Raw genomic sequence first — 26,625 nt, 5'->3', positions numbered from 1 at the left:
AACAATTTGATTCCCTTAGCATCATCATCTTCTATTTACTTAAGTGTCATAAAAATTACCCTATTTTCCATGTGAATTGTTAAAGCTGACCAAGAGTGATTTACATAATGAGAAAGGAATAAAATTCTGAGAGAAAATTAAAATACCCTTTTTTGCTGAAAGGGTAGTAAGATCTCACAAAAACATTAACCGACTAAGAAACAAAATGTTTTGTCTTTATCCAATGACTATTCCAATGCCCAAAATTTTAACTCCATCAGCACATCGTAAATAATGTAACAAACAACTAGAATATTTAGTTACTAAATAAATACAAGTGGGTGCATCTGTTGCTCAATAGTGTTAACTGTTGGCACCTCAATAGCATGCCAAGGCAGGAAAGTATTTTCTTGGACAGAACAGAAGAGATTGACCTCAGGCTACTCTTTTTTTTTTTTTTTTTTTTTTTTTAAATTTTTTTTTTTGAAACACTATCCCAGGTGCCCATTACAGTCCAACAGGATTTTTAACAAGTATAGTGTCACTGAAATGTTAAAACAACAGGGGGTAGAAACTTTCTACTGTAGTTTCAATGAATATATCAACTTTCCATTTCCACTGGCAATGGATTAATATTTAAGAATAGCTTTGAAATGACTGAGATTGTAAAAAAATTTAACAGATACGTTACAAGAAAAATGCCGAATTATGCTAGAAGCTTTCAAAAATTTCTTTTGCTGGATAATTTAGCATTGAATCATATATACAAAAAAAATACAATGCATTAAGTCATGTAATTGGTAGCAAAAATATGTGACCCTAGAACATTTTGTGGTACAGTCTGTTAAAGAGGTGTTCTAGAAATTACTTTGAACAGGTTAACACTTAGAACCAAAATCCTGACACCCACTAGAGTTCCTAAACAAACATCCATCAGCCAGTGAAGTAATGATTACCTTTCATTCTGTCTTCTGCCTCTTGCCCTTTTCAGATTGATAGGTACAAATAAAACTGTACATCCAATATTTTATTCTGCATCTCAGTGCTTTCATCTCCATAATGATATACAATTTGCTAGCTAGCATGTACGTGCCTACTGCTGAACTTGCTAAATTAGCAGGTTTCTCCAAAAAGAGACCACAGCTCAACAGTCATCTGCCACCCGTAATAACTAATAGGCAATTCACATGATGTTTTGGGAGAAAGTCAGCTGAAGGCAACGAAAACTACCTACGACAAGGCAACAACCAGCTGTATATCAAATAACTCATAAGGATAAGGCACATTTTACACTATGAAAGGTAACAGCAAGGCACTTCAGTGCTTACAGCAATATAGCAATTGGGTGCAATCCCTCAAAGTGATGGGAGGCAACAGCCTCCTGCTTTCCCGTTTGCACTGACCTCAGAGGTCCCTCTGCCCCAGACAACATCTCCCTCCTCACTTCTAAATTAATAGTTAGGTTAATTTTCCATATATATATATATATATATATATATATAAAAAACACACACACATACAATTTTTCAATAGTCGGGTGTGCAATTTTTCATGCTTGTTGTGCCACACACTATTACAACTGTTTACAGATGTAACTATACAAAATTTTTGTATGAAACATGTACATGCTAAAATATACACATCTTAAAACATCATAAAACAGAAATCAAAAAGTTGAGGCATAGGGACACAACAATTCTTGACTGAATCAAGAGGTTTTCACTTAGATACTACAAGCCAGAGCAGACAGCATGGACAAAATTGTGATTTTTTTGAACTTCCTACTGTTTTACGAGACATTTACTAATTTCAGGACATGTCAGTGTAAATAACTACCATGACAGTTGCAGAGCAGAATGTGTGTCTACCACGACAGAATCTGGGTCAAAGCAGCACTGCTATAAAATTACCCACATTATCTTGTGCCAGAGGAAACACTGAAAAGAGAACAGCCTAGCAAGCAGCTGTTAGACCAAAAATATCCTTAATTGTATTTATTCCAAAAATACTTGCTTTTGGACATTATCCTTTGGCTCCTCTATCCCCAATTCGAAAGGAAATTTCCTAAGTAGTCTATATTTTTCTTGTTTAATCACCACTGCCCTAATATGAATGAGATCTATTATAGTGGCACAGAAAATACAAGCTAATGATATATTAAATATTTAAACATTTTATCCTTAAAAGGTTACCCAGAAAAATCATTTTGTTATGCTGAAGTTTATGTTTACTTAAAAACTATATAGTCTGAAACACAAAATAAAAAGAGTTCTCCTTATCAGGAAAAAACACATTTTTTTTCATTTGATGCCCCTTCAGCAGTATCAAGTTTTATTAAAACGTAATTACAAACTGCACATAAGCTGTTATAGTATGGAAAAGAATACATGTAGTTACCAGATCAGGAAGGGGAATGCAAATCTTGAAACAACTATAGGGTTATTATAGGACTAAATCCACTGAAATCTAAAAATGTGATCCAACCTCCTGTGCATGTGTGTGTCATGCTTTATGGAAGATTATTTTTAACATGCAAATGCCTATAGATGTATTATCCTCTCTCTAGTAACTAAATTGCATCTCAGTGCAAAATTTTAGAGTCTTAAAGAGGGGGGGGAAAAAAAGAAACCATTTACAAGCTGACAATAAAACTGTGTTTTCAAGTCTCCTAGCTGCCAGTGTGGCCAATCAACACAGCATATCATCCATAAAGTTCAATCCAGATGCAGATTTTTATACTTAATCTTATTAAGACTGTCAAAATTTGCAAACTGATAGCCACTAACGAAATCTGAAATGGAGTCTGAATTCCACAGTGATTTCATTAATTCACATGCTATTATATGGCTATACATATGAGTACTTTATACAGACACCATAAACACATGGCAGATAAATTTAAGTGAACTGTCTTAAAGCAGACATTTAAATAACTGCAACAACGGATTTTTGCAGTAAGTCAAATGACAAAAAATGAACAAGCATGTGGGCATATGTGCTGGGTTTGTGTGGTGGGTTTTTGGCAGCAGGGGATGGGGCTCCAGAGGCGGCTCCTGTGAGATGCTTCTCGAAGCTCCCCCAGCTCCAAGTCGGACCTGCCTCTGGCCAAAACCGAGCCAATTAGCGATGGTGGCTGCACCTCTGCGACGACGTATTTAAGAAGGGGAACATGGGAGGGATGGGGACTTGTGAGGAGGAGTTGCAAGGAGAACACCCATCTGAACACACAGGTCTGTGGAAGGAAGGAAGAGGAAGGGGGGGGAGGTGTGCCAGGGCAGAATATCCCCATATCCCATGATGAGATGTCAGGGCCACTTCCCCTCCACCCACAGAGGTCACTCATGGAGCAGAGATTCACCTGCGGCCTGTGGAGCACCCCACACCAGAATAGGCAGCTGTGCCCAAGGGATGCCAAGACTCCATGGGAAGAAGCAGCACCCACTGTTGTATTTCAGCACTGGGACGATGGCAACACACAGGGGTGACCCACGCCAGAGTAGCAGAGGAACGGCTGCATCCCATGTGAAGAACTCACACTAGAGAAAGTTCATGGAGGACTTTCTCCTGGGGGAGAGGGGACCACGTGGAGCAGGCAAAGTATGCAAGGAGTGCATGCACACCCCCCTCCCACCCCTGCAGAAAGAAGCAGTAGGACTGACTGCAACCCCCCTTCCCCACCCCCTGCACTGCTGGGGGGAGGAGGTAGAGAGATCAGGAACAACTTGAGCCTGGGAAGCAGTGAGGGATGGGGGGAGGTGTTTTTAAGATGTTGTAATGCTGCTCACTGTCCTACTCTGTTAAGTGTTGCAGTTGTTAGTGTCTGAATTAGTGATGTTCTTTTTTTTCTACCCCTAATGAGTCTGTCTTTTGTCCATAACCCATAATGGGTGAGTCACCCCTCTCTGTCCTTACCTCAATAACTGAGTATTTTGCTTTATTTTCTCCCCATTTCTGAGGGGGAAGGGGTGAGAAAACAGCATCATGGTGGTCAGCTGCCCTCTGCGTTCAAACCATGACAGCATATACGCATATATAGACACACTCCCTACATATGCATGCATATCAGCTCTTGAAGCAATCCTTAGAAATATTTCATATGGCTCAGACTTAGGATCATTTTCTTACCATTAAGTCTCAATAGGTTTAAGAATCTCACTAGGGACACCAACCGGATTATTTTTTTGTCCAGGAGACAGGAGTTTTATAGCACGTTTGAAAACTTGGATGGAAAAAAGAAACCTGCTGTGCCTAATCTTGGGGGATAGGAGGTGACAGCCACAAATAACAGTCAGCACTTTCCGAGCCTGAAGAATCTTACATTTACATATAGTCTGAAAAGCCTGAACCTGAATTTTGACCACAGGCCACAACACTAATCTATGAAAGCCTCTTTCAAAGCCATTAACTTTTCCCTCTGTTTAAAGGCTAGGATGGAATTGACACTTAGAATATAGCAGTGTTAGCTATCCACACTGATTTATAAACACAAAAAAATTCCAAGATTGCTATTTTGTCTCAATTGTAGTGACCTGTACCAGGAATCTACAGCCTGGTAAAATGAACTTTAAAAGGCCAAACAAAGTAAAGCTCTACCATCTTTCCAAAGAAAATAAATTTTATTTATTTAGAAATAAATTAAAAGGAGGACAAAAAGTACAGTACACTCACCAGACGTGTATTAACAACAGGAAAAAGCAATGCCAAGAGGGCCCCATTCAGCATATGCATCTGCAACCTTAAAAAAAAGAGATGTGATATTATTTTCACAGATGGAAATAAAACACAACATTTTCACATGTTTTATGTAGTATCTCTTCAATAAAAGGTACCCAGAGATTTAAGAAAATTCTTTTGACTAGAATTTTAATAAAGTCACTGTTAAATAAAATAACCACTGTGTTACCTAAAATAAAGACTCTTGAAACAAAGATTAGACAGGAGATATTGTTTTATTCTGCACAAGGTGCTAGGTGGGAAACATCCACAAATTAAGCACGCCATACAAAAGAATTTCAAAGTATTTATAAATAGATTTTTTCCAACAGTTCCCTCATTAGACTTTCAGGGAGTATGATCTTCAGTCCCCCACCAAGCATCCTTGATCTTTTCCGAGTTTGTTAATTTAGTCAGCTACTCATCTCCTTCTGTATACTGTGGGGACTAGCCCAAATTATGATACTTTTGAGGCCACAAGCCAAGTATTTCTTCTTTCTCTGCTTGTTTGTCAGCCATACCTGCTTTATGATTTCCCACAGCTACAAAAGTAGCTCCAAATGGTGGGCCTTACAGTGCATGATCACTATTTGTTTTGGCAAATTCACAGCTTCCAGCAATTTTCCTACCAGATTTCCCTATTTTATAGGAGTTCCTTGTGCTGATAAAAGGCCTCTTTCTTTCCATAATGCCCTGTGTGCATGGATCACTCCAAGTCCATATTTAGAATCAGTCCCAATATTAACAGCTTTAGCAGCTGAAGTTTCCCAGGCTCTTGCTAAGGCTATTAATTCTGCCTTTTGAGCAGAGGTGCCAGCTGGTAGTATCCTGCCTTCCTTTTGCCACAATCCACAAAACTACTCCCATGCACAAAATCCTATCCACTGACCTCAGGGGTATATCCTTCAAATCAGCTTGACTAGTATACACTTGTTCAATTGTTGTCAAACAGTCATGTTTCAATTCTGTTTCTCCTGGCAATGGTAGCAATGTGGCAGGGTTCAGTACTGAGGTTATTTTTACTTCTATGTCATCCTGTTCTAACAGGATTGCCTGGTATTTCATCATTCTGCTTGGAGACAACCAGTGCCCCCCTTTTTCCTCCACTAAGGTTGTTACTGCATACAGTACTTGAACAACTAACTTCTGCCCCAAAGTTAATCTTCTTGCTTCTTGTATAACCATTATTGAAGCTGCAATCACCCATAAAGAAGGCGGCCAACCTTTACTTGATCCAGTTGTTTAGGAAAATATCCTACCAGTCCCCTCCAGGATCCAGTCTTTTGAATCAATGCTCTGAGCACAGTATGTTGTCTTTCATGAACAAACAGCTAGACAGGTTTTTCCGAACTGGGTAATCCTAGAGCTGGGGCTGCCATTAAAGCCTGTGTCAGCTGAATGAACAACGATTGACATTCTGGAGTCCACTGAAGGGAGATTCCCAGGTCCTTTTATAGCCTCATAGAGTAGTTTAGCTATCAATTCAAAATTAATTATCCACAGGCGACACCATCCGGCCATTCTGAGGAATGCTCTTAATTCCTCTTCAGAAGCTGGCTCAGGTGACAAATTGCTTCCTTCCATTCTACTCCCAGGCTCTGTTCTCCTTGAGTGATAAGTAAAACTTAGATACTTAGAAACTGTTTGCATTATTTGAGCATTTTTCTCACTCAATATCAGACACTCACAGAAAATTCAAAAGATCGATCATATACTGCATACAGTCCATTCTTGTCTGGGAACTTAAAAGAATGTCATCTACGTATCGTAACAAATTGACATTTCCTTTGTTTTCCTTCTGCCACGTTTCTAATTCCCTTGCCAATTGATTCCCAAAAATAGTTGGGCTATTTTTAAACCCCTGTGGCAGAACAGTCCAACATAATTGCATTTTCCAATCAGTAGTAGGGTTTTCCCACTCAAAAGCAAGTAGTCTCTGACTTTCTTCTTTTAGCAGGATACAAAAGAAAGCATCCTTTAAGTCCAAAACAGTAAATCACTGATCAGTGTCCCTTATAGCAGACAATAAGGTATAAGGATTGGCCACTACTGGATGTACATCTTGAACAATTTGATTAATGATAAGTCCTGAACTAGCCAGTGCTCATTACAGTGTGGTTTCTTCACCTGGAGAATGGGAGTATTATATTCAGATTGACACTCACTTAATAGTCCAATAAAATTTTCTATTAAGGCTTCAAGTCCTTTCCTTGCTTCCAACTTTACAAAATATTGTTTCTGTCTTACCAGTTTTGCTCCTGGCTTTAACACAATCTTCATTGGTTCAGCTAGTTTTGACCAACCTAGTACTCCAGATGCCCATACAAGAGGATTCACGGCATTCAGAACCTCTTCTGGTATTTTTGGAGTTTCTTCTGCTATTCCTTGCTGTTAAAAGAAAAACGTGCGCCTCCACTGCCTTTTCTTCAGGAATTTGCACACAGATGCGATTAACTTCAAACATGATTTGAGCATTCAATTTAATTAACAAGACTCTTCCCAATAAAGGCACAGGGCAACCAGGTACGTACAAAAATTCATGCATAAAATTCTGAGATCCATATCCACGTTTGATAGGTTGGAAAAATGGCCTGACTTCTCTACCCCCTGGGGCACCAACAGTAGATAAACTTTGCTTACTCAATTTACCTTTACACATGTTTAAAACTGAACATGCTGCACCAGTGTCAATTAGAAATTGTACTCTCTCATTCCCCTACTTCAGGGTAACCAGGGATTCCGTTGGGGAGATTTCCAAGTCAGCCCCCTGTCCCCATTAGGCCAAATTCTGATCCAAAGTCAACAATTCCGTTAGTTTAGGATTTTCACTAATCCTAGGGAGTCTTGTCTGCAATCTATTTTGCGGACACTCCCTCTTCCCATGTCCTTTTTGTTTGCAAACTGCATATTAATCTTTTTTGAGGACACTTTTTTCTCTCCCTTTGATTCTGACTTCCTCTATTCTCATTCCACTTTCTACCTCCTTGATTTCCTCTCTCTATTGCTGCTGGTATTAATCTGTTTCTCTTGAGTTGTTCTTTATTTTGTCTTTTCTTTTCCTCCTCCTCTCTATTACTATATACCCTCCAAGCTGCCTCTAGCAGTTTATTTATAGATCTCACATCTTCTCCTTTGTATTTCTGCAACTTCTCTCCAATATCCAGATAAGATTGTCCCACAAATAAAGACAGTCATTTTCTGCTTTTTCTGGATCTAGATCTGAGTATTTCCTGGCAGTCTCTCACAACTTTTCATAAAAGGCAGAAGGCATCTCACCTTTTCCTTGGACAACCTGAAAGATTTTTGCTAAATTTTTAAGTTTGGGGATTGCGTTCTTTACCCCAAATAAAATCAACCTTTGTTACTCTGTTAAAAGCAACCTTTGTACTCTATCATTTGAATTCCAATGAGGAATTGATTCTATTGGGAAATGATCATCCACTCTCCCTACCTGCACATTCTGTACATATACTTTCTCCACCTCTTCTTCAACTTTCGCTATTATCATTTGCTCTCTTCATGTGTAAAAAGAGTATTTAGGACAACCTGCACATCTTTCCAATCTGGATCATGATTTTCAATAATAGTATCTAATGCCTGAGCTTCCCTCTGCGGATATTCCCTGCAGGTGCCTGCTATCTCCTTCCAGGCTCTCAGATCTGCTACCAAGAAAAGAACTTTTACCCATACCAGCTCTGCAGAGGGCCCTACTGCCTGTCTTGCAGGTGCCCGCAGGACGGCTCCTCCTCCTCTAGTACAACTGGCTACAGGACTATAATAATCTTCACTCCCAGATGCTGTCTCCACTTCTCCAATAGGGTCTCTCTCTTCCCTCACTTCCACACCTTCGTCCTGAACATCAGGTGGCCACTATGGGGCCGGCAGTCCCCATGAGGCTGCTAGTAACTGAACATCCTCCTCTTTCTCAGTATCCTTATACTTATTACACCATTTCCCAGTACTGCAGGCTGAGCAGCAATGCTTTAGCATTTTTAATTTTCCATTTTCTTGTTCCAAAGCCAATACTTCCATATCATTAACAATTAATCCACAATCCTTGCCACTCACATAGTGATTTCTGAGAGTAAACAACAAATCAACATATGGTATTTCATCCCATTTTCCTTCCCATCTACAAACCAACCTTAATTGCAATATAGTATTACAATTCATTGTTCCATTCTTTGGCCATTTTTCATGTTGTCTAACATATACACTGGCCACCATTGATTACGATATTTAACCAACATTTTCCAAGTTAATGGACTGCCTCCAAACTTTAACTAGTGTTTCAATATACAACCCAAAGAGAAGGCTTTTACAATGCTTCCTTAAGAAAATTATATTCCATTTCCCATAACCCTTATGTCTACCTGCTTCAGTTGTTACCGTACAAATGCAGGAGAACTTGAGTAGCTGTAGAAAACAACCTTTTCTTATAATCCACCAACACGTACTTTTTCTAGCACAATTTACTTGGGGATTTCTTTTATTGAGCAATGTCTCAACTTGCTTACGGTCAAGTACTCGCCACCCCTGCCAGGAAATCACTAGGGAAGTCCCCAGAGGAACCATCCAGTGTGTGCTGGAGTTCCACTTGTGATTCCTGGCGGCGGGGAAAGTCAGCCAGACTTCAAGTCTCACTGTTGGCAGGGTCCCATCTGGGTCACCAAAAAAACTGCTACCTAAAATAAAGACTCTCAAAACCAAGATTAGTTTAGAGAGGAGATATTGCTTTATTCTGCACAAGGTGCTAGGTGGAAAACATCCACAAATTAAGCACACCATACAAAAAATTTTCAAAGTATTTATACACTCCAAACTACATGATTACATATTTACTATAATGATTATTGGTTGTTTACTTATCACCTCTATCCCGCATTGGTTAGTAATGTGCTCGCCCTGATTTAAAGTTACAGTGGGTTTTTAATTTTCTGTGCAAGCTCAAAAGGTGAGGGTCTTTATTCAGGCAGGGGTCTTCAAAGCATGGGCATGATTTTTACTATTATAATGAGGATAGTTCTTCCAAAGGACACTTTAATCTCTAATTAAACTGACTTATACTAAACAATTTTAACAAGCTTCCATGTTCAAGGATGTCTCTCCTCTTCAAGGATGGTAGCTCCTGATTATAAGTTCCTTACTAATTACTGTTGATGATTTGAAGAACAGACTGACCTAGCTGATGTGTCCAATCTGTCCTTGTATTTGATGGGAAACATTTGTATGGACATTAATACATAATATGTATCCTTGGGTGCAATGAGAAACAGTTGTGCAGCCTACAACATGCGATAAGAAACAGTTGTACAGCCTACAACATGTGATAAGAAACAGTTGTACAGCCTACAGTTTCCTGGTAAACATTACATTCCTCCCCATGAATAGCAAGCACACAAAATTTAATCAACTCTGAACAAGGCCTCTTCTTCAGGGTAGCAAGGACAAAAACCTTTATTTAAATACACACTTAAATAATTTAATAAAGTAGAACTGCTTTCTATAATGAGGTCTGGATTCCTAGAAAGCCTGTACCGCCCATTTGTGTTAAACCTGTTCATGATGCAAGCTGCTGTATAGTTGGAAATTTGCTGTTCATTTGTCTTTCAGAGCTTAAAATAGCGTATTTGACAAAGGTTTTTACTCTCATTTAACTCTATAAACATACAGTTTCAAAGTAAAGCTTCAGGAATTTGGAAGAAGACCCTTAAATAAAAGAAGAATTACTTTTGTCAAAATGCAGCAGCAAGTCCTAAGCAGTGAATAAAAGCAGGAAAGTAGTATCGTAACACTGTATTTTGTATGGCTTTCAGCTCTTTTTCTGAGCCACTGTTGCATCACAAGAACACAAAAATAGTACCGGTACTGTTTCAGTCTACATAAGACACACAGTAAAGAATAAACTGTCTACAACCACTGCCTGTCATGAACTGTTAGGAATTTAAATGTAACTTCAGGGGGAAAAAAAGGTGTTACAACTTCAAAGTAGTTTTTTAAAACTTCAAAACAGTATTTCAAACAGAATTTATATGCTGTCAGGGTGTTAGAAAACAGAAAGGCTCGTTCTGAAAAACAACAAATACTGTAACCCCCGCCCTACAAGTGGTCTTTTGTAAATACATAGCAAATCCAAAATTTCCTGGACACCAGATGTACTTTTCACATTCTCCGAGATGGATGCTAACACAGTGTCTCTGTATTCAGCCTACTCTCTGCCTAAATGTGTAACAGCAGGAAAAAGTTGCAGACAGACAGTAGCAGTTTCAAAATAATCAATGAGGCCTGCCCCCAGCATCATTTTTCCAGCCACTGACTAGACTAAGACAAGAAAGAGCTGAGTTAACGGTCATGGTGGCAACTACAGCCACTCCTGATTGCCACTGTCCTGGGGAAGTCCCGTGACCCTCCCCACAACAGGACTAGTTACACCCCTCAGATGCTTACTGGACTGAAGTGCAATAGTCTATTAGAGCTTCCTGCACATTAGAAACACTCATGGTTACTAAAGTTAGTAACAATATGCAATATTTTAGAAAAGATTGCATAGATTTGAGAAATACCCAAATCAGCAAGAATTTGCTTTCAATATTTAACTTATATCCAGTTATTAATTTTTAGCGAGGATAATAAAAAGGTACAAGGCCCATGACATAACTTACTCAAGCCCATATATTAATCTGTAGAAAGATGCCTGCATTCTCATCTGGTGCTGAGCTAATTCATGCTGCTAAGTGAGCCCAAAATAACCAGTACAAAAGAACCAAGGGTATCCGTGATTTACACCCTGACCTTTTTCAAGGTGTCATTTTTCAATCCAACCGATATATCTTTACAACTGCATATAGATCTTAGTATTTTATGACCTAAGCTGTGATTAGCTACTAAAATACATTATGCAAGTAGACAGAAATACAGTAAGGAAGAGGCATTACCTGAAGAGAATCATTGCAATCCGACACGGAGGACAAGCAAGAAGAAAAATCTGAAATGTTAGAAACAAATTTAAATTAATAATATGATCTCTTTTAGACTCCATCTTCTGTATCTTTCTTTCCCAGTTCTGTACGTCACAATTTCTAACTAGAAGAACCGTTTTAAAGCAGAGCTAAAAAAGACTAAAAATCTTGAACAAATTAAAAGGTCTTGCATTACCTACGTATAAAAGGATTTAAGCAGTATGAACAGGATCTAGGGTTTGTCTTCTGACAGTGCCTAAGAAACAAGACAAATTCTAGCCTTTTTGATGTTGTAGTTACAAAAGGTCTCTCAAAGCTGTACTGCCCATCATATTGCTCCCTTAGCCATCAATCATAAGATCCTTGCCGTGCTAAAGACCAAGCGTTACAATGACAATACTTCATGTCACTTCAGCAGTGCAGGACCCAGGTCCTGAAGATCTCATGCAAGATGACTGCCTATAAAAGCCTCTTAATACTTCCCAAAATAAGCCTACCATACTATCTGCTCTGTGCATAAGCTTACTAGACATCTTTATATATGTTCATTGCCACACTCAAAGTATTTTTAAGATACTGTAAAAATTTCACCAGTTATTAGCTAGCTGTTCCACAATATCAAAAGTAACAATATATTGTTTCTCTTTACAGGCCATATTCCTACGATAAATAGGACCTGATTTAACTTTTTATGTAATAAAGTATTGTTGCTTTGCAACAATGCTGCATCTAGAGGATAACCATTATCTTTTGATACTGCTGTCCAAAACCTCTCACAGCAACTTGAAAACTTTGTATCAGCAAGTCTTGCTCTAGATACAAAGAGATTACTACATAAGTGTCCAGTGATAAAAATCCCATTTTTTTTATATCATCCACTATGACAAAGAGGAGACTTTGGCCTACTGCCCAGTAAGTATTTCAGAAAAAAATGGATGACACTTTTTACTGCTGTTGTAATAATAAATTTATATTATATAAATAAATGATACAATTTTTTTCTTTTTATTTCCTACACTTACAAACCCAGATTGACCCTTTTCTCTATATGCACAAAATAATCAAACCAGAAATATGTTTAATCACACTCCAACTACCACACGGCAAAGCAAAAACCACAATATGACATGGTATACTGTCTGAATCTCACCACTGAGGATAAAAAAAAACAGCTAGTATTAAAAAAGGATAGCATTGTTAGAAAGACTGAGATGGACACGCCAATCTGAAATACTTCACTACCACGGAGACAGGCAAAGAAAAAAACAAATTCACAGCTGCTTATTTATGTCAACTCTACAGCAAGAAACAGTTTCAGGAACTGATGATGGAAAAATAAATATTTAATATTTTTAAGCATGCAAATCCCTCTGTTACAAGGGATCTTTTAGAAAATAAGCCTGACTCCCATTTTTTAAATGACAGCAGAGAAATCATAACTGTAATGTTATGTTAAAACTTTATGATAATGGAATAGATCTTCAAATGTTTCAGCTTTAGCAGTAATATCAAGCACATTATCTCTAAATATGTATATACTTTCTGTGATAAATAAACCTCAGCTTCTTAAAAGGGGTGTTTTACAAGACACCCTTGTATCTGATTTTCAAAGAACTGCATCACTGAGTAGATTCAAACACTATAAAAAGTGTCGTCATTCAGCTCAGAGTAATTAGCAGTCTTAAAATACCTAGTTCACAGCAGACAACCTCACAGGCTCTAACACACAAGTGGTCACATACTTATCCCATAATCATATTACATTTCACTGTCATACTGGAAATAAAATCGTCTGCCTTGTAGGAAGAAAAAGCTATGTTTTATAAACCAAATAATATCATATTAAATTATCTGCATGGCTAATTTAGTGAAGAGTTCCCAGCCTCTGTTTTCCTGCTGGAATGGTTTTACGCACTGAGGCTAGCACAGATGTTAGCTCCCTACCGTGGGCACACTGCTGAGTCTGAGCGTGAACAGGGCAGCATATATTTTAAAGCACATGGAAGTAGGCTTCTCCTTGTTCAAGGCAGAATAGCTAAACATTCTGTTTAGAAGAAGCACTAAGAAATAACTTCGATGTCCCTCCTTATTCTGTCAGATCTCTTACCTGTTACATTTTCACGTTACAAATTAAAAGAAAGAGAAAAGAATTAACTAGAAATCCAAACTATACAAAAGTAACTATCTGAGGAGGGGAAAAATAAGCTACAGAACATACATTGTCTGTTAGGCTGAATTCTGGACACAGTTCTGATTATTCCTTTCCCCCTTAACCTCTCTCTCAAACAAAAAAGCAGATTACAAAAAGGGTTAGAGAGGTCAAGAAGTACAATCAAAAAGTACTGAACATCTTCCATACATGGATTGATTTAACACTTTAAGACTATTCAATCTACAAAAGGTTAATCTGTAGGCCAATGACAGTGAGAGGAAGTGACGGTACAAAATCCTGAGTGGCTCTGAGGAAATATATAGGTAAAAGGTCCTAGGTAGGGACACTATTGTCAGTCAGGGCGTCCAAGTCTTTTTTGCCAGCACAGGACCAGAAGATTCTACAACTGTTCTCAGGTAATAAATTGCAAAGAAACTCGTAACATTAGTCAATCTGCAAACTGAAATTCATTTCAACCTTGAGGACACCAGTGAAAAGAAAAATCAGAAATTCTGTCAATATATTTCATAACTGCTCTGCAAGATCATAAATACCATTGTCCATCACCACGGGAAATATTTCTGGCATGAAGAACTGCACGGCCAGCACTCCCCTGCATAAGCCCAAATACAAAGGTCATACCAGAACACATGATGGATCAGCAGGGCTGTTACAATTTGGAGACTGTACAGGATTGCACCGCTTAACCATTTCTTCACTGAGACAAGATCTTAAAGAGACTGAACTCAAAGTTACTCTGAACTAACCCAGGACTGGGCTGCAAATCAATCTCTTCCACAATCCCTTCTTCTAACCACACACTAAGCAGAAGAGAAAGCTCCAAATGCTATCTACAGGTCTGGGACAGACTAGAAGGATGAAGGAAAAGGATGGTATTTTTCCACGTGTAGTAGTATGCTTTTAAAAATTTTCTAAAAGAAACACTGCAACCCTGTCATTCAGTATCTGATGGAGATTCCAGGAAATACCTTTTGAGTCCAGTAAACTTGTAAAGAACATTATTTCCTTAAATCTGATTGTATTAGTCATTTGTGTCAGTGTAGCAGGTAGAAGAGCCTGTATGTAAAAGGACTATTCTAAAGACAATAAGGCAACATTGCATTAGTTTATTCCGACAGATTGCAATAGGTCGATATCACCAAGTATTACACTGGCCCTCCACAAATCTCTGTTAAGTTTGCTCCCCTTAAGAAAGCACAGCCAAACAAGGGAAAATGTTACTGTTGAAAAGGAACTGGGTAGCTGGAAAACAACAGATCATTTTTCATAAATTCACTTTTAGAAGTCAGAATTTAGAAAAAAACCTACTCTTTGGCATTGTAATGATGTCTCTAGGTAAAAGTCAAACTCACATGAACGGAAACAAGGCTAAGTATCAACGAAAATAAGCTGGTATTTTGCAGCAAGCTAGTTTTTTTAATTGATTATACCTGTTTTCCTAGTGCCAAAATATGGCAGGAATAGGTACCCAAATTTCTTAAGTGTGGAAAAAAAATCCAATACTGAAACAAACGCCCAAAAATCCACAAGACTGCAACACCATGAAACCAAAAAGAACTATGTTAACTTTAATGTGACCTCCCTTTAATACAATCCAGTTTCCCAATATCTATGCACTGTGTTAACTCATAATAGTATTTTCCCTTCTTGTGCTTCAAGCATTACATGTGATGCAATTATCACATTAATTTGGCAATATCAGAGGTTTCTATTATTTGATATTTTTTTAAGTTCGTATGGAATTTTATTCAAACAACCTCTTCTACAGTTTGCAGATCTAGACTTCAGCAACAGGCAAGTGCATCAGTATAGAGGTGGAAAAAGGTAAAGAACCTCAAACATACATGGTTTCCTATTTTCCATTTAACTCTATGGCTAGATTGAAAACGGTACAAAAGGAAAAGGTTTTTGTTGATGTACAATTGTGTCTTTTTAATCTAGCGGTGCCTCTACAGTACCTTTGTTATGGATTACTTTTTTCAGGGGGGAGAGGTCGAGATGAGCAGATTTTACTAAATCTGCCTTATTATAAACCCAACATACTCAAATATTGAGAAACTCAAACTTTAACATACAGTCCCAAATATATCACTGAGTTACTACCTATAGTGGGTAAAATCTACTATACTAGAACACCTTCAGGCATATTACCCAGCCTGTCATTATGAGGTGTGACTTGCCTAAAATAGATATCCTAATAACAGTTGATTAAATACCTAAAATGAGAGGCTGTGGTACATGCTAGAGTTACATCTAAGAAAATTCTCACTGGTAAGGATGTATGTTATGTTACAGGTTTCAAAAGCTTTTGAGACCATTACCATAAAATAATTTCTGCCAGCTGCAGATTCTCATTTGTCTAGTATTTCCTAGTTTGTTTGTCATGTAAGCATGCCACATTTCACCACTAGTTTTAGTAACTGACATTTCAAAAAAAAACCAAAAAACAAGACTAGCAAAAATCTCAAGAGCTCCTCTCAAAAGATATACAAGATATTTGTTCAAAAGGTCGTGACTGAAGGGTATAACAGGAATACTGTCTCTGAACTGAAGTGGAACACCTCTTCAAGTATCTAAGCCTGGATACCATTCTATTCGTTGACGTTATTGCCTCACTCCATGAGAACTCTGGAGAGGGAGAGCTCACTAATTTTTTTGTTGTTGTTGTCCTATGACTTGGCTGGATCTCCAGGTTTTTTTTTATTCTAAAACATTCCAAACTTCTCCAAAATATTACATTTAAGAGCTTGCTTCAAAAGTATTTTAATGATGCTATTTTTCAGTTCACACACTGAGGCAGAGAGTAAAGTCAAAACTTGTCATGAAAGGCTTTTCTTCTACCAGTCTTAGTCCTGCTGAGACAGAAATATGCATAACACACAAATCATCTTGTTTGATCAGAAACAAACTAAAAAGACAAAAGAGGACAATTCAAAAGCTATAGGGGGAAGAAAAGAACAAGTCACACAACTCTAACCATTCCAGATTAAACATCACAGAAGCAGCACTTAGAGCAACGCTACAGATGGCTGAGCAGAGTCATTTGGCAGAATATAGCTAAGCACGCCACAAGTAAAACCACTGCATCTCACATATGCAGCACAGATTTCATTTACCTTTCAAAACAGCAGCTTGTCTGTCCCTGAGCCGCCTGTTTGATTTAGTATCTCGTTGCAGCAGACTGGAAACATTACCTTTCTTTTCAAACATTCCAGTCATGATCACTTAACCAGATCATAAATTGATTGTTTCAGTACACTGTTTCAAAATGAAAACTTCAAGAGGTTAGATATTAATTTCTACTTGCAATATTCTGAGCAATGTGAAGAATTCATGGACACTGGATTCATCCAAAACTGGAACGTATTTTGAATAAAAGAAAAATGAAAAAAAATGAGGGGGGGGAAGAGACAGGCTTTGATCAATCTGCATTGAAATAAAAATTTTCACCCTTAGGTGTATCAAAAGCACCCTCCAGATCAGAAGAGATTAAGAGGTATGTTTAAAACACCAAGATATAGTTGTAAGGTTAACTGTATTTTACTGTGCATGAGAAAAACATCCATTTTTCCCCACAATGGTAAAACGTAAGGCAAGGAACATTCAAGCATCTGGATCATTTTAAAAATGTAGAAGATTTTGTTAATTAACTCTAAAATTATTTTTTAAGTAAGTTCAAAACAATCACCCTATTATTTATCAGAAAGTAATGGTTTAACCACTTGATCATACAGCTTTGATTCAGCATCTAGGTACGTGAGATGTCAACTGTTTTTGTATAAACTATCAATTCAGCACAGAACAGCCATATCACTTAAAAGACACTGTTTGCCTTGTAAAAGGTAACATTTAAAAAAAAAAAACCCAAACTGTGGTTTGATAAATTCAGACTTCCAAATCTGAAAGGAGAACAGAGATCAAAAGATACATTCTTATTGCTAAATAGCAGCAAGCTGAACGCATTTAATAGTTTAGGATAAAAATCCCTACTGCAGCTGTCAAGCCAAATTCAGGGATTAATTAATGAGTCCTGTGGAATTGTTAATCTAGCCTTAAGAATACTCATAATTCAAAGCAACATTGCTGGCAGAGCATTAAGTAGTACTACAGTAAATGTAGTTTCTGTTATATAAGCCAGACTCTGGGAACACAAAAAGCTGCCTGTCCCTCATCCCAACCTCCCAGTTTCCCAGTTCTACCCAGGATGGAAAAAAGTGTAGCAAACTGAACAATTTCTGCCCTCTACAATCTAATGTCTTGTAAATTATATATGTTCATTGGGACATTAGAGATTAGTCTCCCCTTCCACAGGCTTAGTTTGTTTATTCAACAAACCTGTACTCACCTTCTTCCCTTTTACAGTCTTAGGTGAAAGATTTCTAGACTTCTCATGTTTTAGGATTAATTATTAACATAAGACTCAGGTCTTTATGTGTGCAGGAGCATTAGTTATCACATCTTAGGCATTAGTATTTCAGAGAAAAAGTGTCAGTTTTTTTTTTCCTTTTTCTCTAATCACTATCCACACCAGCCCTTCACTAGCTTAATGCTTTAGCAAACCCTGACAATTAAAACCTTGTCTGAGGGTAAAAGGACAAAAAAGATTGAATTAAAAAAAAAAAAAAAAAAAAAAAAAATCTAAAGTCCACTTTCTTAAGAAAATTTAATTTGCACTGAATTTAGATTAATTTGCACTTACATCTGTCAGTGACACTGTGGAAGCTTGCATGAGTTCACAATAAGATTCTCAGGTGCATATTCATATACATCCACTTTTGATACTTTTGCCCCCAAGCATGACATTTCCTACCAGTTTCCTAAGGAAACAAAACCATTGTAAAAAAAGTCCTGCTCTACTGACTCAAGACACCAATATCTTTTTCTTGTCACAGTTCACAATTCCTCAATTTGTAGGATTTTACACCAGGAATTTGTAATCTTTAAAAGCAGTAGGATAATAAATATCTAATAGCTTTATTATTACAGATAATTTTTGCCAAAGAAACAGAAACAGCGACACAAGCCATAAAAAGCTAAGGCATATAACATCATATTCCTGATAATTTAAATGGGCATTTCACTAACTACCAAAGTATTAAAATATGAACAATTACATTCACTTGACACTAATTACTTGGCAATCTGAATAAATGTAAATCCTTACCACATCCATCTAAAGCCCTGAGGAAGTGTCATGAGAAATTCAAGTCCCATTACACTCTTCACAATTTTCAGATTCATGGTACTGAACTTGTTCTAGGGGAACGTCAGCACAGTTCAAACTGCTACATTGAATGTGGTTGATGTACAACCACTGCAGTAAAACTCATCGGCTGTGACTAGGAGCATAAACATTTACGGCAGTGCAGGAGAGACAACAAAGAAGGTTTCTTTAGAATGGAAATAATTAGATGAAAGTCATCCCAATCTCTGGAATTTATGAAGTGTCAAATATGGTTAATGTTGCTATTTGATTTAGTTCCACCACTCCTTTGAAGGTCCTAAAGGCCTCAGGCAGTTATTCCTGAAACATCAGTTTAAGTGGCTAGCAGACAACTCACATGGAATGGTGTGTGAAACTGCTAAATAGCTTAAAAAATCCACCCTGAAAATATATAGACAATGTGATACATTACAATGCTGGACAGTACACTGAAACAATTATTAATATCTCCACTCTCCAAAAAAACAAATAAAATTAAGTCTTTCCATAACATGTTGCTCAAACTACATATGTTACACTTTGATTGACATTTCTTTAAATCTATGGTGATCTCACCAAAACAAACCAATAACTGATTGCCTAATTGTTCATCTAATGGCCTTTAGAAAATAACCCTTTTTAAATTCACTTCTACAAATATACAGAATAAAGGAGAGAATTACCAAAGTATGCATTCTATCTTCAAGCACAGCAGGTTTTTCCAAATTCCAGCAACTTCAAAACTAAGGCTTAACCTACTAGAGCTTTAATCTCTGATTCCTCAGCTAGAACATTAATTGGTAGCATGACATATTACTGTGATTCCTATCACCTTGACTAAAGCATGCACATTTTCAGCTCAAGATAAAGCACATACTGGTCAAATCTTACCTATGTTAAAGTAATTGAATTGTAAACTCTACAGAGGAAAGTGAAATGCACTCTTTTGCCAGAAATAAGGCTTGCCACCAAGAAATGTAGGTGCTTTCAGTGCTTAAACTGTTCTTCATCTGCCTTTTTTCACCACAGACTATGACCTTCCTCTCTAGCTTTAAGAGAAAACATCATAAGAGAAATCAGCTTTAAGAGGCAGTATCACAACCTAATCTGCAGTTGTAAAAAGAAAGATTTCTTATTTTGCAGATCTGCAAAATGAACTGCATACTTCATAATCTGCTTGTAAACTGTGATTATGCACATCTTCCACTTAAGTGACGAATTGTATGTCTACCAGATACCATTTCAGACCACTGAAAGGACTGTTAACCTTGTCACAACAGTCTCACGCACCTCCTAAATGTACTGATTTGGGAATAAATTATACTATACCCCAAATATATAGCCTTGCTTTTCTCAAGGGTTTTTGTTTTTTTGTTTTGTTGGGTTTTGTGGTTTGGATTTTGTTTTGTTTTGTTGTTTTGTGGGGGTTTTTTTACAATCTTTAAGAAATCAAATTCTACTAAATTTCAGTTTTATCATATCTCCTGAAACTGAGTCCTGACTTCTGAGGTGCTTTAAAAATTACAAGTTTTGCAGGTAGCAGCAGTGCCAGGTTTTGGAACACAGGCATGCACAAAAATTACATAGACAAGGGAAACTGGCACACATACAAAAAAGAGGGATTTAGAAGCTTACATTTAGAGACTTACATTCTGAAAAACGTGTATATTTATTCATAGGAAATTTTGCCTTCGCTGCTCTACATCTTGCCCAACAGTCTTAATACATTAAGCAGTAAACAAAACTATTCAAAACCATCTTTGATTTAGAATACTGCTACCCTTTAAACATTGAATAACTCTATTAAACTTCTACTTGCAGGCTGTTGCTCATGTAACATTATTCACTGTCATTTCTATAAAAATTTACTGAATTTCTGTATTCAAAGGTTATTTATACTCACTCCCAATTTTAATTTTATACTCACTCCCTTTAATTTTAATTCAAAGTTTTGAAGAGACAGGATATAGAAAACTATACACAATCTAAGTGTATTCTTCTTAACATTACAAAACATTTTGTAAAAGTGAACAGAAATTCATGCAAATTAAATCCAGAGTCACACTTGAAAAAAAAAAATTTAACCACATAAACAGATTTTTTCTAAGGTTTAAAACAAAAAGAAAATTTTTTTTTTTTTTAAAAAAAAAAGGAGTAAGGAGGGAAGAGAGGGAGAGAGAGGGAGATAATTATTTAGTTATATTTTGGGACATATTCCCAAATGATGCAGAATTCAGTCAAGCTATGTTTATTATGTAAATTCTGAAAACATCCTATTGTTTCCAAAAAACACAGTAGCCTCTTTTGCAGAGGACAGAAAGGATCTAGGTCTCTCAAGATGCTAAAACTGGAAATAATGAACACAGGATTTAGTATTTACTGAAGTACAGATGCACTTAGTACTGGTTTCAGTTACACAATCATCAGACTGAGATCACTGGATGGAAATGGACTCCCCTATGCTTCTTCCGCTTGCCTTTTTTTCACCCATCACTTCCCCTTTATCTAAAAAGATTGCTTTTTGAAGTAATCATCCAGCAATACAGGCTTTTCCTACAAAAACATTTTCTTTATTCCAGACAAATGTCAGTCCTTAACTGTCTTAAATGCAATAATCCAATGTAGAATTGGAAGAGAATTATGACAATTTACCAGCTGAGGATATATTGCTGAGAACACTTGCAAACCTCTTCCCAAAACAAACAAAAAAAATTTCCTAGACTGGTATTAAGTCACCGTTCTGGAAGAAGGCATTGGCATGTTAAAATCAAGGAAGCTGAAAATTTACAACAGTTGAAGAGAAGGACTAGCTATACCTATCATTTTAGGGTTAGATTACAGTTGTATTTCTACCACTTCCCTGAACAAGGCTTCAAGGAACTTACCCAACACTTAATTTCTACAGACTGGTCAGTGTTTAGAACTGAATAGTCCTTGAGAACCTCTAAGAAATCAACTTTAAAATATCAGCTTCAAGATCCAACTTATAAACCTAAAATTCAACTTTAAAAAAGAAAAAAATAGTAATCACATGATCATTAAGGTTGGACAGGACCTGTTGATCAGTTCACCTCACCATTGTTACCCACAAACTGGTAATAGTTTTCCTTCGCATAACAGTTTTTCCTTACATTTTGTTTTCTGAATCTCTCTTTTGCAATATAGACTAATTTTATCCCTTGCTTATATTTTACGTTTAATCTTCATTGCCTGTTAACTCCAGCTTGATCTCTTACAAGACATCAAGAGACACCTGTGCTCATGCATTCTCATTAAGTTATATTGATTGTGAATAACAGCTTGCAAAATATGTGTGTCAAACTACAAACTGGGGGTACAGGAACTATCATGAACACAGTTTTGACGGAAATTCTAATTGCTCCTTCACTGAACCTGAAATGAAGAACTGCTACATGAACACAAGTGTTTTGACTGAAAAATTTTAAAATTTATAAAGAATACAGAACAGAAACAAACTGGCTTTGATATAATGGGTTTTGACATTGCAGGGCATGAAATTTTCCTTTCACCTAACTAAAATAATGCTGGAAGTCATTTTTTGATGCTCACACACAGGGAGACAACACATACATACAGGTTTCTCAATAACCATGCTCTGGTTGCTACTAAAAGTCTCCTTTAAAAAAACCTTTAAAGAAATCAAGTGCTGTAATTGGCTATTACACTGCTGAATCAGAAATTTAAAAGATTTCCTTCACATCTTCAATACCATAATTACAGGTCCTAAAATATGCAAAAGGATTAGCATCTTGAAAATATAACACTTGGTCCCCTAAACATATCCTGAATTTTTTCCTGCCATGCAAAGGAGCACAGGTTTGCAACATCCTAGGGGACTTAATATTTCCTTTTAGGATACTCTTTTATGTCAAGTTTACAGTAGAATCATCGATCCAATCATATTCTCAGTCCTTAAACCAGTGTGGTTTGTTGGGGTTATTATTTAATAGAGGTTTTCAGATAATTTTCAATAAGACCACTCTCTATGTAAAGAAAGAGCTTAGTATGAATCCCTTCATAGACTTCCCCCCCGGCGCTGCACCCCACACTAAATATTGTACTGCACAAGAACATCCACATCACCTTTGGATAGCTGTCAAAGAAACCACAGACATTTCCATTCAGCTTTGGTTAAAAATATACATATATTTTTAAAAATTGAAGTATTTCTCTCAGTGATGCTGCACTTACATCACTGGTGAAGAAACAATATTGCCCTTCTTCCTCCAAAAGCTGTGCAAGAAGCCAAAACCAAGACTAGGACAGGAAATGAATACTACTGTTATTCAACCAGGTGGCAGGACAGCAACAAATTCTCTGAATCTTAATCATGAAAACTGTTTAGGCAGTTAAATGTGTCAATTTGATCAACACTTCATCCTTGGGATTACAAATCTAAGTAGTTCTTCCCACCCAAAAAAGATTTAACACAGGTGGGCGTGATAGGCAGAAGTTAGACACCTGATCAAACCAGACTCGTTTGTATCTCTGTATCCATTATATTATGCAATTCTGTCTGCCCAGATGCACCACAGATGTAATTCCCGTTTTATTTTGTGATTTCAGTTTAGTCGTAGGTCTTTTAAAAGCAGGACTTCGGCTTTTACACAGAGAAAATCCGTAAGGTAATTTCCAGTTCCAAATATTTTTGGCACAGAGCCCAGAGCCTTTGTTGCTCTGAGGTGAAACACTCTCCCCCGAAGAAAAGAAAAACAAACAGTGAGAGACCTTTACCAACAGCTACTGTTGGCTTTCCTTCGAAGTGATCCTGATTGTTCTAGCATGTCTCATTACTTCACCTCCTACTTTATTCATCCTAATGTTTAGGCACAGCAGCAGGATTATGTACTAACTACTGTAAGAACAGAAGTGAAGGATAAATTATATTTTCATATATTTCAACTTGCCAACCTGTGACCCTCAGCAAATTCAGGCCAGAAAAACAATGCTTGCAAGATTCCAACTACTGTGTATTACTTTTCTGCTAATGTTTGAGGACAAGGTGTGACTTCTGAATTTTGCTGACATACCCATCTTCAAGTTCACAAATGCTGGAACACCATTCCCAATGAATAATAAGTACAGTACTATAAAAAAAAAAAAAAAAGCTTAACAACTGATAAAAGAGATTAACAACTGCCCATGCCTGACTACAGATGCTAAGTCTCTGTCTTCTTGGGGGAGAGCATTAATGAATGAGGTAAACAATACTAGCTCCTCCATTTATGTATAAGCATTAGCTTTTGCTAAATATTTATCATTATATCATAATACCATACCAAGACAACTAAACTTTCAAATTATAATGGTAACATATCCTCACCTTCTTTCCAGCAAATAGAAAAAATTTCCAGTAAACACTGAGTATTGCCAAGAAATGGAACGTGACTATATTATTTTAATGATTTCTACAGATCTTGCATACCTTCTGCTTTCCCCTTCATTATGAACAGTAACTGCACAGCAATTGTTATCACTTCATGGGAAGCAAGTGTCCTATGGTGTAAAAAACTGAGCTAACGTTGCATCACTGCTTAGAAATTTACACAACTTACTCATTAAATGCTAGGACTGCAAGTTAATTGCTGTAAAGGTCTTGAATATTGCTGGAAGAGCTTGTTTTTTCCCCCTCTTGAAATAATACCCATCTCCCTCAAATCTCTAGTACAACCAGACAAGATGTTTCCATTCCTGATAGGAAATGCTCTCCAGGAATGAAACTAACAACTGGCTTGATCTGATGCAGCCCGGATCACTTAACATTCTGCAAAGAGATAGTGGCATTGGTCTGATTTTCCTCTGTTACTGATCTTAGACAGCTGTTGTTATCATGGCAGGTTTTATGAAAGCCTTTTTGACATTCTTCTACTAATTCCTGAGTATCAATTTTTAAGTTGACCAGTGTTAAGGGTACAGTATTAGCAAAATTAAACAATAATAATTGTTACATCTCCCACACCCCAAGCTCAGTGAAACTGACAGTTAAGTATGTGCACAGGACTACTGACAAATACAGCTTGTAAGCTTTAGATATCAGAGTTCAGTAACTATGAATGTTTCCATTATTTTGGAAACTACACAAATTGCACGTTATCGTGCATCAACCACCAAGCCACAAGTCACTAAAGCACCTAGTTTATCCAGGTATTAAAGCCAGATTGGTTTGTTCACCCCATGTACGAGACACAGGTAACACTTGTTTCCTTACTATTCGGCTTCTAAAATTAGAAAGGTAAGCCTACGTTGTCTGCACAAATTAAAGAGTAATTTGCTTCTTCAACACCTTCACATCCCTGAAGCCACTTGCTTGAAAAAGTTGCATGTAAATTACATAGCCACTTCAGCAATAATCTTGCTTTTATTAAATTTGGTGTAAATTTTACCACTGCATTTTCTATTCTGGAAACAAGGATCAGGTGAAAGCAAGTGGTGAGACAGCCCTAGTTTTTTTGCATTTTCAACCAGAGATTTAGACATTAATAGTTTCACAGTTGTACAGTTTCACCTTTTCATGTGACTTGATTTTTTTTCATAGCTTTCAATTCAGCTGATTAAAAACTAAGTCAGTTTTGAAATGTTTATACCAATTCTCGGCATTTATACTTTTGGTCCACAAACCGACTATGGGAGAAACTACTGCGTTTTAAGTATAAAGCTAAAGCAAACTCCCTGGTGACAGCACACAAGCCTTACCTGCATCATAGTGACCACATGGCAGGGATTCAAGAGGTAAATGACTGTCCTGGTGGCAAATTTGAAGCCCACCTCCAGCCCAAAGACGAGGCAAAGCAGCACCAGCAGCACATTCTTGCCCAAGCTCTCCTGTTTGGTCTGGGGCTGCTGCAGCAGGTGACCCTCCATCTCCCTGAAATGCAGCTGCCTGAGCTTCCCCAGGGACAGAAGGATCTCCACGATGCCCACGCTGAGGAAGACCAAACTCTCCAGAAGGCGCTGCTGCCCAGAGAGAAAGGCTGCGCACTCCGGCCCTCCATTGCCAGCAAAGCTGGGGTCCACACCCCCATACATCCAGTCCAGGAGATTATGGAGGCTGTAGCGAGACATGGTGGGACGGTGCCTCCCCTCCTCCCCGTCACTGTCCAGGAACAGGTAGGAGCAAGATGGAATCAGAGCCAAAATGCTCTCGGGCTGACGAAGCATGAAACGCAAGGACGACCCCTCTATACTCCCCTTCCCTCCCAAGCTCCAGGAGAAGCAAGCAGCTCAGCTCGGGCCAAGGCTAATTTTGGGCTTTTCCTTCCGACGCCGGGACGAACCCGCAAGCAGCAGCCTGCAAGAAGGGAGGAGCCACAGATGAATGGAGCCTGCGAGCCGCGGCGAAAGCCCCTCGGCACCCCTCCCTGACAGCCCCTGGTACTTGGGCACAGCTTCCCCCACTGTCTCTGCCCACCTGGATGCTCCAGATGCTGTCTGCTGACCTGGGACACCCCATCCTCTGGCTGTTGCCTCCACATCCTTCTCATTCCTGCCCCAACATCCCTCCCCAGTCCTGATCCTCATCCTCTGCTCCTGGCCTCCCCAAACCCCATCCCTGTGCTCCAGCTTCTCACAGGGTCTAG

The 26,625-nt window shown here is 37.8% G+C and overlaps 1 protein-coding gene across 1 annotated transcript in view; it reads right to left on the bottom strand.

The window, feature by feature from the left end:
* TMEM164 (transmembrane protein 164) overlaps positions 1-26,399 on the bottom strand; it is a 47,036-nt gene extending 20,637 nt beyond the window's left edge. The window contains exons 1-3 of the mRNA XM_026848334.1: positions 25,742-26,399; positions 11,628-11,677; positions 4,648-4,714 (exon numbers count right to left, since the gene is read on the bottom strand). Coding sequence (XP_026704135.1) covers positions 4,648-4,714; positions 11,628-11,677; positions 25,742-26,206 — 582 coding nt within the window. The 5' untranslated portion in view covers positions 26,207-26,399. The remainder of the gene's footprint in view (positions 1-4,647; positions 4,715-11,627; positions 11,678-25,741) is intronic.
* Positions 26,400-26,625: the final 226 nt, after the last annotated feature.

Source organism: Athene cunicularia (genome assembly GCF_003259725.1).
Source record: "Athene cunicularia isolate RWA chromosome 4 unlocalized genomic scaffold, athCun1 chr4_part3, whole genome shotgun sequence".
Classification (NCBI taxonomy): Eukaryota; Metazoa; Chordata; class Aves; order Strigiformes; family Strigidae; genus Athene; species Athene cunicularia.
Note: the sequence above shows the minus strand (reverse complement) of the source record. Positions and strands in the feature narration are given on the sequence as shown.